This window comes from Ammospiza caudacuta, chromosome 10 (genome assembly GCF_027887145.1).
Source record: "Ammospiza caudacuta isolate bAmmCau1 chromosome 10, bAmmCau1.pri, whole genome shotgun sequence".
NCBI classification, from domain to species: domain Eukaryota; kingdom Metazoa; phylum Chordata; class Aves; order Passeriformes; family Passerellidae; genus Ammospiza; species Ammospiza caudacuta.
In genome coordinates this window covers 13243663-13256960 of record NC_080602.1, presented here as the reverse complement: position 1 = coordinate 13256960, position 13298 = coordinate 13243663, and the positions used below count along the sequence as shown (strand labels likewise).

The window sequence follows — 13298 nt, the reverse complement described above, 5'->3', positions numbered from 1 at the left end:
GCTGCAGCTCAGTACTGACTTGTACTGTTATGGCTGCATGTGGTGCACTTGGGATGAGAGAGGGATTCTTGGCTCTAACACCAAACAGCATTCCTGCAGAATCTACAGCTGATCTTGTGGGAATGTGCAAAAGAGCATTATGAATGAAAGTGTGTATCTTCCTTCTGTCTTTGTACCACAGAATAAAAAAAAAACCTTCAGCATTTTTTTATACTAATACTTTCATCTCACCCAGTTCAGGAGTTCAAGTTTTCTTGGGTCTGTTTCTTCTTCTGGTTCTTCTTTTGCTTTTCCTCCTTTTTTCTTTCCTTTTCCTTTCCCTCTGCCTGCTTTAGTCTGAGGTGCTGGAGATTTCTTTTCCTTCTCAGGAGCTGTACCATCAGGAGCTGTAAGGCTTCCTAAAGGCTGTGTTTGTAATGCATTAAAGTATGAGAAATCTAATTGATCTTAAAGTAACTATTTAACTGAGTACACTCCTACCAAGCTCACCCCCCAGTCACCACTTCTCACATTGAGTCAACTAAAAACGGTAATTTCTTTAAGGGCCTTTCTGCATAGTCACAGCTTTACCCTTTTTAAAAAGTTGTTAAGTCTAACTTTGCAACATTGAAAGTCAAGGCAGTGAAGGAGATTGACTGAGGAAGACTTCTCTTGAGAAATAAAGTCAGTGTGAGAGGACTGGGACACTTCAGGTCCTTTGCTCTGAAAGCAATAGTTGTGAAAATAAATACCAACAAGAGCTGGACAGAAAGAGCCTTACAAGAATGGTGCATGATGCCAAACCACATCCATACTGCAGAGCAGAGAGGAGAGGACGGAGAGCCACTCACTGGTTCACTTCTGTTCTGCAGACAGTATTTCTGTCTATTCCTCTCAAGACACGTTTATTCTTCAGCTAAGGTTCTTCCCCTTTCCAACCTGTCTGCCCAGGGCAGAGGCACACATGCATCACACTTTGGAGGCTAAACTTGCTCCAGATAATGCTTAGGTTACATAAACTGCACAGAGAAGAAAACTGGATTGCTGCTCTCCTCATGACACTTTGGACTAATCCAGTATCAGATGTTTCACATAGGAAAGCAAAAAGCATCAACACAGTGAGACATGAAAATAGCTTAAATAAAGGATTTTAGTTACACAGGTGAGCTGCAGTGTTTCACCATTGCTGCCAGTGCAGCATCAAAACCCAAGGTGTAAATATTACACAACTTAATTTAAACTACTGACAAAGAAAGAAAACTTTGTCTTACTGGCCAGTGGTGCCCAAAGACAAAGATCTGGCTGCGTGCAATGTCTACACGATTCCAGGCCAAAGCCAGGCTCAGCTGGTCTGGAGCAGATGCATTGGTACCTGAAGAGAAACCACAGAGGTTTCATATTTCACACATGATGAAACAAGGCTAGACAACCTTCTGCAATAACTAGAAAACAGCAAGTCTGGCTCCATATCATACTACCATTAGAATAATTCTGACACAAAGCAGTAGATTCATCCAATCAAATTATAGCATCTTCCATTTAACCCTATAATCTTAATTTCCAAAGGATTAATGAGATTTTCTCCCCTTTTTTAAAGCTTTCACATTGACTTTTATTTTGATGCTAAAGACAAATATCTAACTCTTCTTAAAGACCCCTCAGCTCCTCTGGCTGATACTGGCCATAAAAATGGCAATTTGGGGGCTCCAGAGATTCTATATAGAGCCTGTATCCACCCACTACTGTATACCCACAGACAGAAAACAGTTGTCTCAGCAAACAAAACAAACCCCAATTAAATATGGAACTGATCCTGTTGCTCTAAGGTTTAAATGGCACAATCTGAGATCTGGAGAAATTCAGACAGCCTTTCATCTTCCCACTTTTTCCCCCTAACTTTATTAATGCATGCTAGAACTGCGATAAAATGAGCTGCAGCATCAGCAGTAGTGTTGTTGCAGCACTCCCATCCATCCCACACTTTCAGGGGAGGAAAGCCACACAAAACTTTCAGTCTAGATTTTATGCTTCATGCTAATCTGAACATTAACCAAACACACCCGGGCACTTGTTACAACCCAAGTGAAGAAATCAAAGACTGAAACACGAGGACTGGAAGTCAGACAGTGCATAGGGATGTCGTCCTGGGATGCCTGTGCAGCCCTCTGAGTGCCTGGAACACCCACCTTTGAGGAGAGCAGTGAGGATGGACATCTCAATGTCGTGCTGCCCTTCTGAGCCCATGCGGAACACGGTGATCTAAAACCAAACACACCAAATTACAGCACAGGAAAGAGACACTGAACATGTGGATAGAAAATGGAGCAGCTTCATTATTCCTTTCAACTTAAGATTTTTCAAAAAGTACAGTTCAACTAAATTTTTCTTTGAAATTTCATTTTGATAGAAGAGTTTAATTAAATTCTCTCAGTCAGGTTATCCTAAAATATCGCTGCACTGGTGAACATGACAAACTTAATGAAAAATCTTCACCAAGCCCATGTATTCTAAAATGGGGTGACAAAACTGCCATGCAAAACCAATTGTGTTCTGATGGTTCTATTACTCCCTAGTAGTAATGGAAATGGAAATGCTAGTTACCCAAGATAATTATCATAGCATCTATTTTATTGATGATAACACTCAAACACTTTTTAGCTGCAGGATGTGTTACATACGACAATCAAAAAGGCAGGACCAAGTAAAAAAAAAGGCAAGTATTTTTAGTCACATTTGCTTAGTTCAGTCCATTGCAATTCAATGATTTTAAAAATAGTAATTAATGTAAAGCTTAGCCATTTAACTACATATTAGATGGCTAATTATTCAAAAGCAGAATAACCAAATATTCTATGTTAACAAACTTAATACAGATGCAGACCAAAAAACCTCAAATTCTTCATTTTCCAAAAGCAGCTATTCACATTAACTACTGAGAACAGCAATTTTCTCAACCGTTAGAACATATTTTGCAGGAATGCAAAGATACATGATGTTAGAAAAAGAAAAACTACGGGAAAAATGTTACTAATTAGCAAGAACAGACAAAACTATCAACAGAAAACCATAACCATAAGCCTGCTTAGGCTGCACAGCCAGTGTCTGAATTTTGCTGAGTAAACCAGGCATGCTCTGATGCACATTTTAAATTCAAAACAGTCTGACTAAAGCAGCTGTGGGCTCTCTTCTTCCCTTTTCTCAAACAAATTTTTTAGGAAGGCTGATTCTCTTTTCAGTCAGCTCATCAGAGTTTACTACCAATTTTACATCCAGTGAAGGTGTATGTATGGAACTCATCTTGGCACCATATTTACAAAACTTCACAGAAAGGATTACTCAAAGTCAAACTCTCAGAGATTCATTCTGCCTGCAAAGACACAGTGGATGCAGTTTCAATACACTGCTTCCAGACCACAGATGTGAATGTCAAAGGTTTTCTTTTCCTGAGCACACTTTTCTCTGCAGCTGGGATGTGGGAGACAGGCAGGAGCTTGAGTGAGGGCTGCAGCATGCACAGTAGACCCGCAGCAAACCAGGGGCAAGGAACAGGGGAGGACCTTCAGGAACACAGTGCTTCAGTTTGTTTCAACAGGTCTGTCAAGCCCCTTTCCCTGGGAAAATGGCACTTAAAAGCACTCTAGAAAGTCTGGTCACAGAAATCACCTTTGTGAACTACTTTTATGATACTTACAAGTTCTTTTTTTTTCATGCACTCCATAAGAATGACAAACAGCTGATGAGCTTGATTCCTGTTGTAGTTAAAGGTTTTCTGGATGGTAACTAGAAGCTGGTCCCTAAGGGATTCATTTATTATCCTAAATGAAAAATGAGACATAAAAGAAGACATTGCCAGAATGAATATATCTTCAGAAGGCCTGCTGTTTAAGAAACTATAATATCCAGGTATTCCTCTTATATATCACAGATATATTTCTGTTAGCAAGTTCAGTCTTCAGGATTTTATCATTAGGCCTTACAGAACCCATACCTTTGCTTCTAAATGTTCCAAGTCCCTTTGCATATAGCTTAAAAACCCCAAAATATTTCACACTTCTGATATGTCACCTTGTTTATGGTTTTAAACAAAGGACTGAACTTGCTAATGCATCTGAAACCTCTTAATACCCAACTGAGAAACAAATGAACAACCCAAATGATTATTTAAGAAATTAGATTGAAAACATTATAGAAAGATCTGTTATAGAAGGGTTGTTTTGTAATGTTTGCTCTCCCAAAGCATTACGAAATAGCCCTTCAATCTTCATCCATTTTCCAATAAAACACATGTGTTTTCAGATTATGGCAAACATTACCAGCAGATGAGAGATGTAGTAAAATTCAAAATTCACTGTGAGAAAATGATTGGACTGACAAAATATTCTCATTATAGATCTGCCTTACTAGATGAACACATATATCATCATTATTGGAGAAGAAAATTGGACACTGCATCATATGCACTGTCAGTGGGAGGGAAAGTCATGCAGTGGGCACATCTCTGAAGGCTGATCCTGATAAGATCTTTCAATTACCTATGAGGTGATAGAAAAAATGAATAAGAAAGAAAAATAAAGCAAGCCAAGTTTGATCTAAACTAAGAAAGCTTGTTAGACAGAAAGGAAAGTTGCTGAATCATAAATACTGTGGGTGCAATTAAATATGTTCTGTGTCTAAACAGCAACAAAATCCAGCATAAGAGCTGCTCTCCTAATTCAGCAAATAACATCCACACTGCTTGCAACACTACTTGTCTGCTTAATATTTAATCCAAGCTAAGCTTCAACTTCAGTCCAGGAAATAGGTTTTGTCTTCAGCACAAGACAGGTGTGCCACAACCTAATTAAGACAAATAATAAGGTGTTTGCCTGGAAGGCAAAAGCAAGAGAATGAAGGAAGCCCAAAAACTCCACAGCTGGTCTGGCACTCTTGGACAGTGAAATTGATTCACACAATACAGCAGAATCAGGCAACACACATTTTGCAAATCCATGCATTAATTAACCTCAGCCCTGGCCTGAAGGAAAGAGTTACTCCTGGGAACCTGTCCTTGCTTCTATCATGCTTAACCCAGCACCAAGTATAGTGCAGCAACCCTGATGGAGCTTGTAAAACAGTGTGCTGTACTGAGAGCAAGCTCATTTCAAAGGGCCATGTATTCAAAATGGTAATAACTTCTACTCACTAACTTCAGGGCTAGGACCAAACGGGCAACAAAAGCTTGCTGACAGCAGAATGCCTCTGCTAGCAGCATTTTGTCCTTGAGGGGCTTTTTTAAATGAAGCTCTATGAAAGCAAGGCACACAGTCCTACACAGCTTTGGTGAAGAACTTGAACCCTTACCCTCCTTCCTCTGAGTACTTGTGTGCGAATGACAGGATGTCTGACGCTCGCCCGCTGCCGTCGCAGATCACCACCGGGAGAGGGGGATCTTCCCGCAGACACTCCAAGACAATGGAGATCACATTGGGACCTCCTTCTACTATGAGCCCAACTACAGGAACACCTTGCCCCAGTCCTGCAAAAACCAGAAGAACAGAAACAATAAAACAAAAGAAGTGTCATTGAAACTTAGTTTAAGGATTGAGATAAGTGGATGTGATTTCTGTGTTAGAGCATTGCTTCCAACCAGAGCCCCTAGGAAAAATGATGGCCATTTCATGGCCAATGTGAGCAAAAACATCCATATGTTGTTCCCCAAGCCCAAAAGGAAAAGAGTAAGATATCTCTCTGCCCTTGTTTTTGTATCAGCTCCATGCGGATAACTTATCCACTCAGTGTTGGTGGATGTTTGTAACCTCTCTCGACAGACACCAGGTACAGATAAATCAGCTAACATGACTGCTTCATCAGGCTCCCAGCCTTTGATGCTTTACCTCTTCATTGGTTACCTAGGGAAGTCTTCAGTGAGGTGACATACCTATGCTTATTCCTAAGATAAAAAAAATGGAATTAGTGTTTTTATCATGAGGCAGAAATGGCTGGCCGATGGAAGAGACGACAGCTGAGCATCCCTTTGCTGTCCCTGCCTCACTGTGATCTCCAGGCATAGGATGACAAAGGGAAGCCCACAGGTCACATGGTCTCAGTAGCCTTGGTCACAAGAAACTTGGGGAAATGAAGGACAAAACATTACCTGAATGCTGACTAATTCCACTATCATAAGCAATTGAATTCAGTTCTTAACCTGTGAAATGACCAGTGCTTTATAAAGGTGCACTTTTTTTGTTTGGCTGAGAACGCGTGAAAGAGTTCATGTTTTCAACCTGGATTCCTCTCTGCAGAGCAGGAACACCATGCACAGTGACAGGAGAAGCTTCCTGACATCCTCCTGTCAGTAAACCCCAGCTCTGATAAGGAGGAGTCACAGAGCACGGGCCCGCCTGTGTGTCCATGAAATCTTTAGTGATTCCTCCTGAGATTTCCAGCAGAGGTGCCTGTGCTTAGAGTGATTAAGAAGAAACAAAACAATTCCCTGTATGCTGTAACTAGCAAGTGTGTTGCAGCCCTTCACAGAACAGGCTTCTATGTGTATTCCCAACTTTGCCCTTCTCATGACAAAAACCATCAAACACTACCTAAACCAGAGCTGATGTTGGTATTAAAAGAAATGGACAGAACATCTTGTCCATCTTGTCTCTGGGCCCTGAATTCCTGACCTTTCAAGCCAATGCTCCATTTTACAACCGTCCAGCTCTGCCAGCACTTCTGCAGAAGACAGAGATGACAAAAGCAGGAGCAGGCTGAGCTGTTTCCACCTGTGGGCAGCAGCACCTGGCACTGCCTCCATGCTCAAAGGCAAGGGGCAGCATTTTGCTGAGCTGTTTCCAAGACTCACGCACAGGCACAGGGCAGCACTTGGAGAATTCCCGGAACATTTGGATACCTCATGGCTGATCCCTGATTGCACCTTTTGGCTTTACCTGCCACTCTACTTGAGTTTTCTGCTCTACCCATAAGAGCACTTAGACCCTATAAGGAACTTCTATGGAGTTCAATGCAATTGCTGTTCTGGATGTTTATTTTTTCTTATTTTTACAGGCTTACACACTTTACAGAGGTACCAGTAAGAGATAAGAAAAGCAACTGGTAGAACTGTTGTAGATTCTCCAGTAGCTCTTAACTGATGTGTGAATTGAAATACTATTAACATTTTTGGACGATTTTTAATTAGGGTTGTGGAGTTATTTTTAAATAGTTTATATATTTTTTATTTCACCTTTAAAAACTAATATTTTACATGTTAATGCATATATATTTTAAAAATAATTATTTTCTAAATAACAATGGGAAAAAATTCTAGAAAATTATTTTAAAGAGGCCATAATAGCTGGAAGAAATTTTAAACTGCACAAAACTCTAAATATGAGAGCATTAAGGTGAAATTATCTTAATTGTCATTAAAAATCAAAATGCCTGCTAAGTTTATCAGGAAGACCAAAGTATTTTGAGTGAGATATTTCAAATGAAAAAAATCCATTTGTATAAGAGAGAAAACAAAATGCTTGTGGGAATATTCAAAATCAGAAATCACTAAGCTGCACAGGATTCCTGTAAACAGGAACTGTAAAAAATCCCCTCGTTCTGTGTGTTTACTGATGCTTATGAATTCTAGCCCAGAAGTGCACAAATTCTTTGCATTTCCTTTTCCTTAGATTCTCACTGCTTTGAAGCTTCTCCTCACTATGATTTGCCAATTTTTCCTCATCCCTTTATGCAATCCTTACTCCATGGTGTTCCTGCCCGGTTCATGTGGGCTCTTTCACCACTTATCAAACAGCACATGTTCTAGTCCAGTCACACAGTCCTGATCACATTTCCATGGAAAGAGCTGGAAGAAGTCTTTAATTTCCATAATTTCAAGTGTTTCAAGCCCTCCTTGCCCCCTTCAAGGCGCCATGGTCACAGTTTGCCCCACTCATACTTACGTGTGTTAATCTTCTGGAGGGAAATGTGTTTTTCCAGCTGACGCCGTAACTTGACTTCAGCTCCATATTTACCTAATGTGCCATTGTCTGCCAGAATGAAGTGGGTGTGGGAACTGTTGAGCACAGAGAGCTTACTTAGAGGGTTTGACATGGTTTGGTAAACTCGTGTTACCTGTGTGCCAAGAGGAGAGATGCACCTAGGTTAGAACTGAGAATCAAATGGGAAAATGCCCCTCACCACCCCACAGAGGCACACTCAGAGTCCTCTGGAGAAAGAAATCAAGCAAACTTCTATGAAAACCAGAGGAGAATTAGAAAAGGAGCTTGCTTTTACACTCCAAATCTGTCCTCCTGACAGCACTGTTTTCTTTGGAGGATGACAGTCAGATTGTGCACTCCCCTGCATGTTCCCCTAAGCTCATTACCATGCTCTCCTTGTTCACACACTGTGCTGTTACATAATCCTCTTAGTGCATTGGAAAATACATTCTCATTTGGAGTTCCTAGTAATTCATATGCCACTCCAGAGTACCCACCTATGATAAATGCCAGCCCTTATGTGATTTACAGAAGGCTCAGAGTGCCACACTGAAGTTAGGATGTAAACCTGTCACCACAGAGAGGTCTTTACTAATGAAAGCAATGGAAACCTCACCAATTCCATATTTACTTTGATCTCATTTATGATAACCTGAGAAATATTCTTAAACAACAAGTTTTCTCAAGAAATTTCACCTTCTAGACCTGCTTTAGAAATGGAAAAAAGTATTATTTCAGAAATATTAACAATGTATTTTTCACACAGCTCTTTCCTTAAACACTTACATCTTTTCCTATTAGATCCTCCTTGTTTTCTACAATGCCCCACGGTGCAATTCCTATGGCACATATTCGTCCTCTGGATTTGGAAGAATGATCTTTCAAGGCATCTCCCACATGGCGAATGACACCTATAGGTACAATTAATTTAATGCATTTTTGGCACTTTAGACTGATCACTAAAAACCAGAATTTTCTTCTTGCCTCTCATGGAGCTACTGTGTTGCTTTCACTACTAAACCGGTACTGGTACTTTATAGTAGAACATGCAATGCAGACAGCCATGGTTTTATTTTGTAATGGTTGTGTTGTAAGTCCCATGACCTTCTCACATCTTTGTGATGAATTCAGTGATGTCTGTGGAAGACTTACCCCATTACCAACTTGCCACAGCACAATCTGTCCCCTTGTCTGTCTCGTGGTATTTTATTCATTGGACACAAACCATGACAGCAGGAAATACAATTTCAGTAATAAAAAGATATTTGTACAAAAAAACCACACCAAAGCTAAATTTGGAGTAGGAAACTTCTTAACTACAAGGATAACCAAGCACTAAAAGAAGTGTATTAGAACTAGTGGTAGATTCCTTCTACTGAAACCAAGGCTGAAATTTCTTTTCAGGGGAAATACCGAGTAATGCAAATCAATACTGACCCAGGAAAATCTTATGGTCTGGACTGGGTAGGAGATTAACACAAATGATTACAATGCTCCTTTTTGGTCTAGTGGGCAATGACTCGTTCATGTAGACTTAAATCTTCTGCCTGTGGGAAAGATTAGTGAATGAACATCACTGAATTCTTAAGTAAACTAAAAGTGATGGCAATTGCTTACCTGTACTAACACCACCAGTGAAAATCCAAGCTCCTGTGGTCATGGCAGCCTTTATCAGACCTTTTCCAAACACTTGCTTTAATTTTGGTTGCATTTCAAAGTTCTGGAGGCCTCCATGGACAGAGATTAAGAGTTTGGGCAGTTCCAGTTGCCAGTCTTTCACCATGAGATGCAGCAGAGAATCTGGTTTAGTGTCATAGGACACACGGATGTACTGCAAAGAGCAATGTGTAATGCTGTCACTCAACCTGTTCTAAAAATTCTCTGAGCAAAGAATGGTTACTGCTTGCCTTTCATCCTGAAGAGGGAGTTTTACAATTTTCAAACAAAGAAACAAACCTAAGTTTGGATTTTTTCAGAAGAGAGGAAAAACAAAGAGAATTTTTGCAGAAGTTTGAACTGCTGTTACTTTTACTGCTAAGAAAACTCAAGAGTCTGTTGAACACCAGATGAATAAATACCTTAGAGTACCCTATGCCCCTTACCATGGCCTTATTTGAATGTCCTCCTCCCTGGAATTCCAGGTTTCCATAGGCATCTGTTGGGTATGCTTGGGTGTGTTTACTGACAGACCATTTTTCTGGCTGAGCTTCCACTTGCTTCGTTTCTTCTTCATTTTTATTGGCTGTTATACTTGGAGGAGGTGGAATATGTTGGTTAATGAGCTGGCCACAGCAGCACCTGGAGGTTAAAATATGAAGTGACTTTGATTACATTATCTTCACAATACAAAGAAAATAAATCAGAAATTAGATTTTCAACTGCTCAAGATGAATAACAGAAAACACCTCTCACATACACATATGTGCCAGAATTAACAGGCTTAGGTGTTTTTTAACATGCAAAGACAAAAAAATTCACTTGATTTGTGTCATGCACTGGAAAGCTGCTCTAGGTAAAAGGCCAGGCAAGGAGGAAGAATGCAGAACAGGAGCACCTACCACCTGTTTCTTACCTAGAGGTGACAGCTTGCATGTGACATTACCTGCTCTGTTATCCACACAAGCTGGACTGCAATATGCAGCTAGCCCATGGAGTAATAGTAATATTTAGAATAAGAAATCAAATCCCCCTGTCTGCTATTGTCATTGGTAATATCATACCAACTGTGAAGGATGGCACCACATTGCTGCACCCTTGCTTTCAGAATTCACTATGAATCTATTACGGTTTGCAAAGCTAGGAGCTAACAACTCACTGCCTCCCTGCTCCCAGCCTGATGTAATGAATTTACATCTCTGTGTGACAGGTCCCATGGCTCTGTGCAGACTGGAGTGCAAGCATGACTTGTGCTTTTGTTCCCCTGTCATCTCCCTTCACAGGCAGTGACTAAACTGGGTTTCACACATCTAAAAACCCAAACAAAGTTGAGTTTTTCTGGTATTAAGCTTTTCTGTTGAAACAAAAAGTTCAAATGTTACCTGGTAGCGTCTTTGTTGTTAGCAATTATATAGATGCATTCTCTTTTAGAAAAGGTCTTCTCTATCCAAGCCTTCTGACCCTGAAAAGAGAGAAAGGGGGAAAAAAAGAAATGTACTGCTATATTTCTGTGTGGCAGATACAGCAACATTCACCTTCTATTTTCAGCTACTAAATTCATTACATCAGTTTTAAACACCAGATACATCTACTCATGAAGTGATGCAAATTTCTACTACTTGGATAAAATTAAAATCTCAAATGTGTGTAAAAACCCTTCTGTAGAAAAATGATGGTCTTGAAGTTTCAAGTTCTACCAAAAAATGTGCCTGCTCCTTCCCACTGCAGTAAACAGTAAATGGCCTCAATGTAGCACAGAAAATCATCATAAATTGTGAAATAAATAGATAATAGTATTTACTTCAAATAATGCTTTAGTATTATTCTTTGTATGCAGAAAGTTCTCAGTAACTTTCCCTTCATAACTATCTTCTCACATAATTTTTTCCTACTGTAAATCAAGTTCCAGTCTTTCCTAAGGCATCTTACTCTGAATGAGAAGTGTCTTGGAAGGAGCATTTTTAAATTTAAATACCCTGTGAACAGTAAAACACAAACTCTTTGGGTGTCTGTGAAACAGGAGGAAGGAAATGACCTTCAAATTGTGTTGGCCTATTATCCTGCTTGCAAACCAATTTTAAAAATTGAATTCAAAGAAACCTTTTAACTTTAAAGAAATGAAAAAATGTTAAAAACCACTCACAATTGGATAATACCAATACCTTTGCCTTGCTGATAAAAGTTGCCTCTTCTGAGTTTGAATTATGAAACACTCTTTTCAAGTTACAAGCAAATGTTGCACATTTTTCTTTAGTTTGTGCTATGGAAGTGAAATTAAATTTTTGCAGACACAGAAGCTAAAAATGACACAACAACTTTCAGCCTAACTTAAAAAAAAAAGTAAAGGGATTTTTCTTAGAGAAAGAACTAAAACCCTTGCTGATTTTGACTGAAGAAAGCCAGCTGCAGATGCCAGTCAGCCGCTTTGAGACAGCCATGCTCCGAATGCTGCACAGGCTCCAGCATGATGAACAGGGGTTTCAGAGTTCATCTTTCTCTCCCATGCAAGGAAAGAGCTGTCTCTGAAGCTCCTTTGTCTGTTGACTTGTTATTTCCCATCTGTCTTCTTAATTTACTCCACTATGTCTAAAATTACAGGGGACTACTGGAAGTTCCCTCACTGCAAGTAACTGCAAGGAAGTTGCCAAACCAAGCTTCTCCTTCATTAAAAGGGTGTCCATAATTGTTCAGGAACACAGACATTCCCCTCTCCCAGGTGCCTCTGAGCCAGTCTGGGCAGTCCTGCCTGGCAGATCCTGCAGCTCTGCTCTCCACTCCCATCTTGCTGATTTACCAAGGCAGAACCATCTCATGCCATTTTAGGAGTTGTTGGGGCCTCACAGCACAACAGTGAGGAAGAAATAACAACTGATAGACAAAACTTCCTGTGGCTTACAGCTTTACTTGCTTTCTGAATGACAAGGCATGTATCTCAGGCATTTAGCATAAAGGGCTTGGTTATATAGCAAAATAAGAAGGAAAAGAGTATTAGATTTAATATTGAAAGGCTGTGGGGCTTAGTCAGCTTTTCTGTCTTGACTCCACAGATTCCTTCTTCAAATGAAATGAAAAAGCCTTACTTCCAAAATTATTGAGAAGGTTCTTTTCATGAGCCTTCTCATAAGGCTGCTACAACATGACAAATTTCAGCAATAGTGTTACTTGAAGTGGAGCTTAGGAAATGCTTTTGTTCTATACCATCAGAGTCCAGTTCTAGAAAAATCCAGAGAAAACATCCCCAACAGTGAGATCCCTGAGGCTCTGTGGTATGTGGAGGTGGGTGGTTAAATCAAAGAAATGCCATTTACCTGCTCAGAATGAGATTTTGCTACCTCACAGGTATTCAGGCAGTTCGAAGTATTCAGAGATCCAAAAATAGTCTATTTATTTGAATTACAGTAATTTTCAAAATTATTCCTAAAGCACACAAATGTACAAAGTGTACAAATTTACTGCTATTTCATAACTATGCCCAGTGTTTTGTTACTTCTCATATACACCATATTAGTTAATAAACTGTAACATAATCAAATGAGCTTAACAGGAACCTGTTACAGAGCTTACATAATTTATGTACGTCTAAAATTGTACATATTTAATTTTTAAAATAATTTGGTTATATTGTTTTATATATTCTAAACATATTCACTTCCCCCACCTGATTAAAACTTCCAAATTCTGTGTGGTAACTCCTTGACT

The 13298-nt window shown here is 39.7% G+C and overlaps 1 protein-coding gene across 1 annotated transcript in view; it reads right to left on the bottom strand.

Annotated features, from left to right (window-relative positions):
• Positions 1-13298, bottom strand: part of TRPM1 (transient receptor potential cation channel subfamily M member 1) — a 70705-nt gene that overhangs the window by 22364 nt on the left and 35043 nt on the right. The window contains exons 3-12 of the mRNA XM_058811712.1: positions 10982-11061; positions 10046-10241; positions 9561-9774; positions 8730-8854; positions 7905-8076; positions 5320-5494; positions 3671-3794; positions 2166-2238; positions 1251-1351; positions 232-405 (exon numbers count right to left, since the gene is read on the bottom strand). Coding sequence (XP_058667695.1) covers positions 232-405; positions 1251-1351; positions 2166-2238; positions 3671-3794; positions 5320-5494; positions 7905-8076; positions 8730-8854; positions 9561-9774; positions 10046-10241; positions 10982-11061 — 1434 coding nt within the window. The remainder of the gene's footprint in view (positions 1-231; positions 406-1250; positions 1352-2165; positions 2239-3670; positions 3795-5319; positions 5495-7904; positions 8077-8729; positions 8855-9560; positions 9775-10045; positions 10242-10981; positions 11062-13298) is intronic.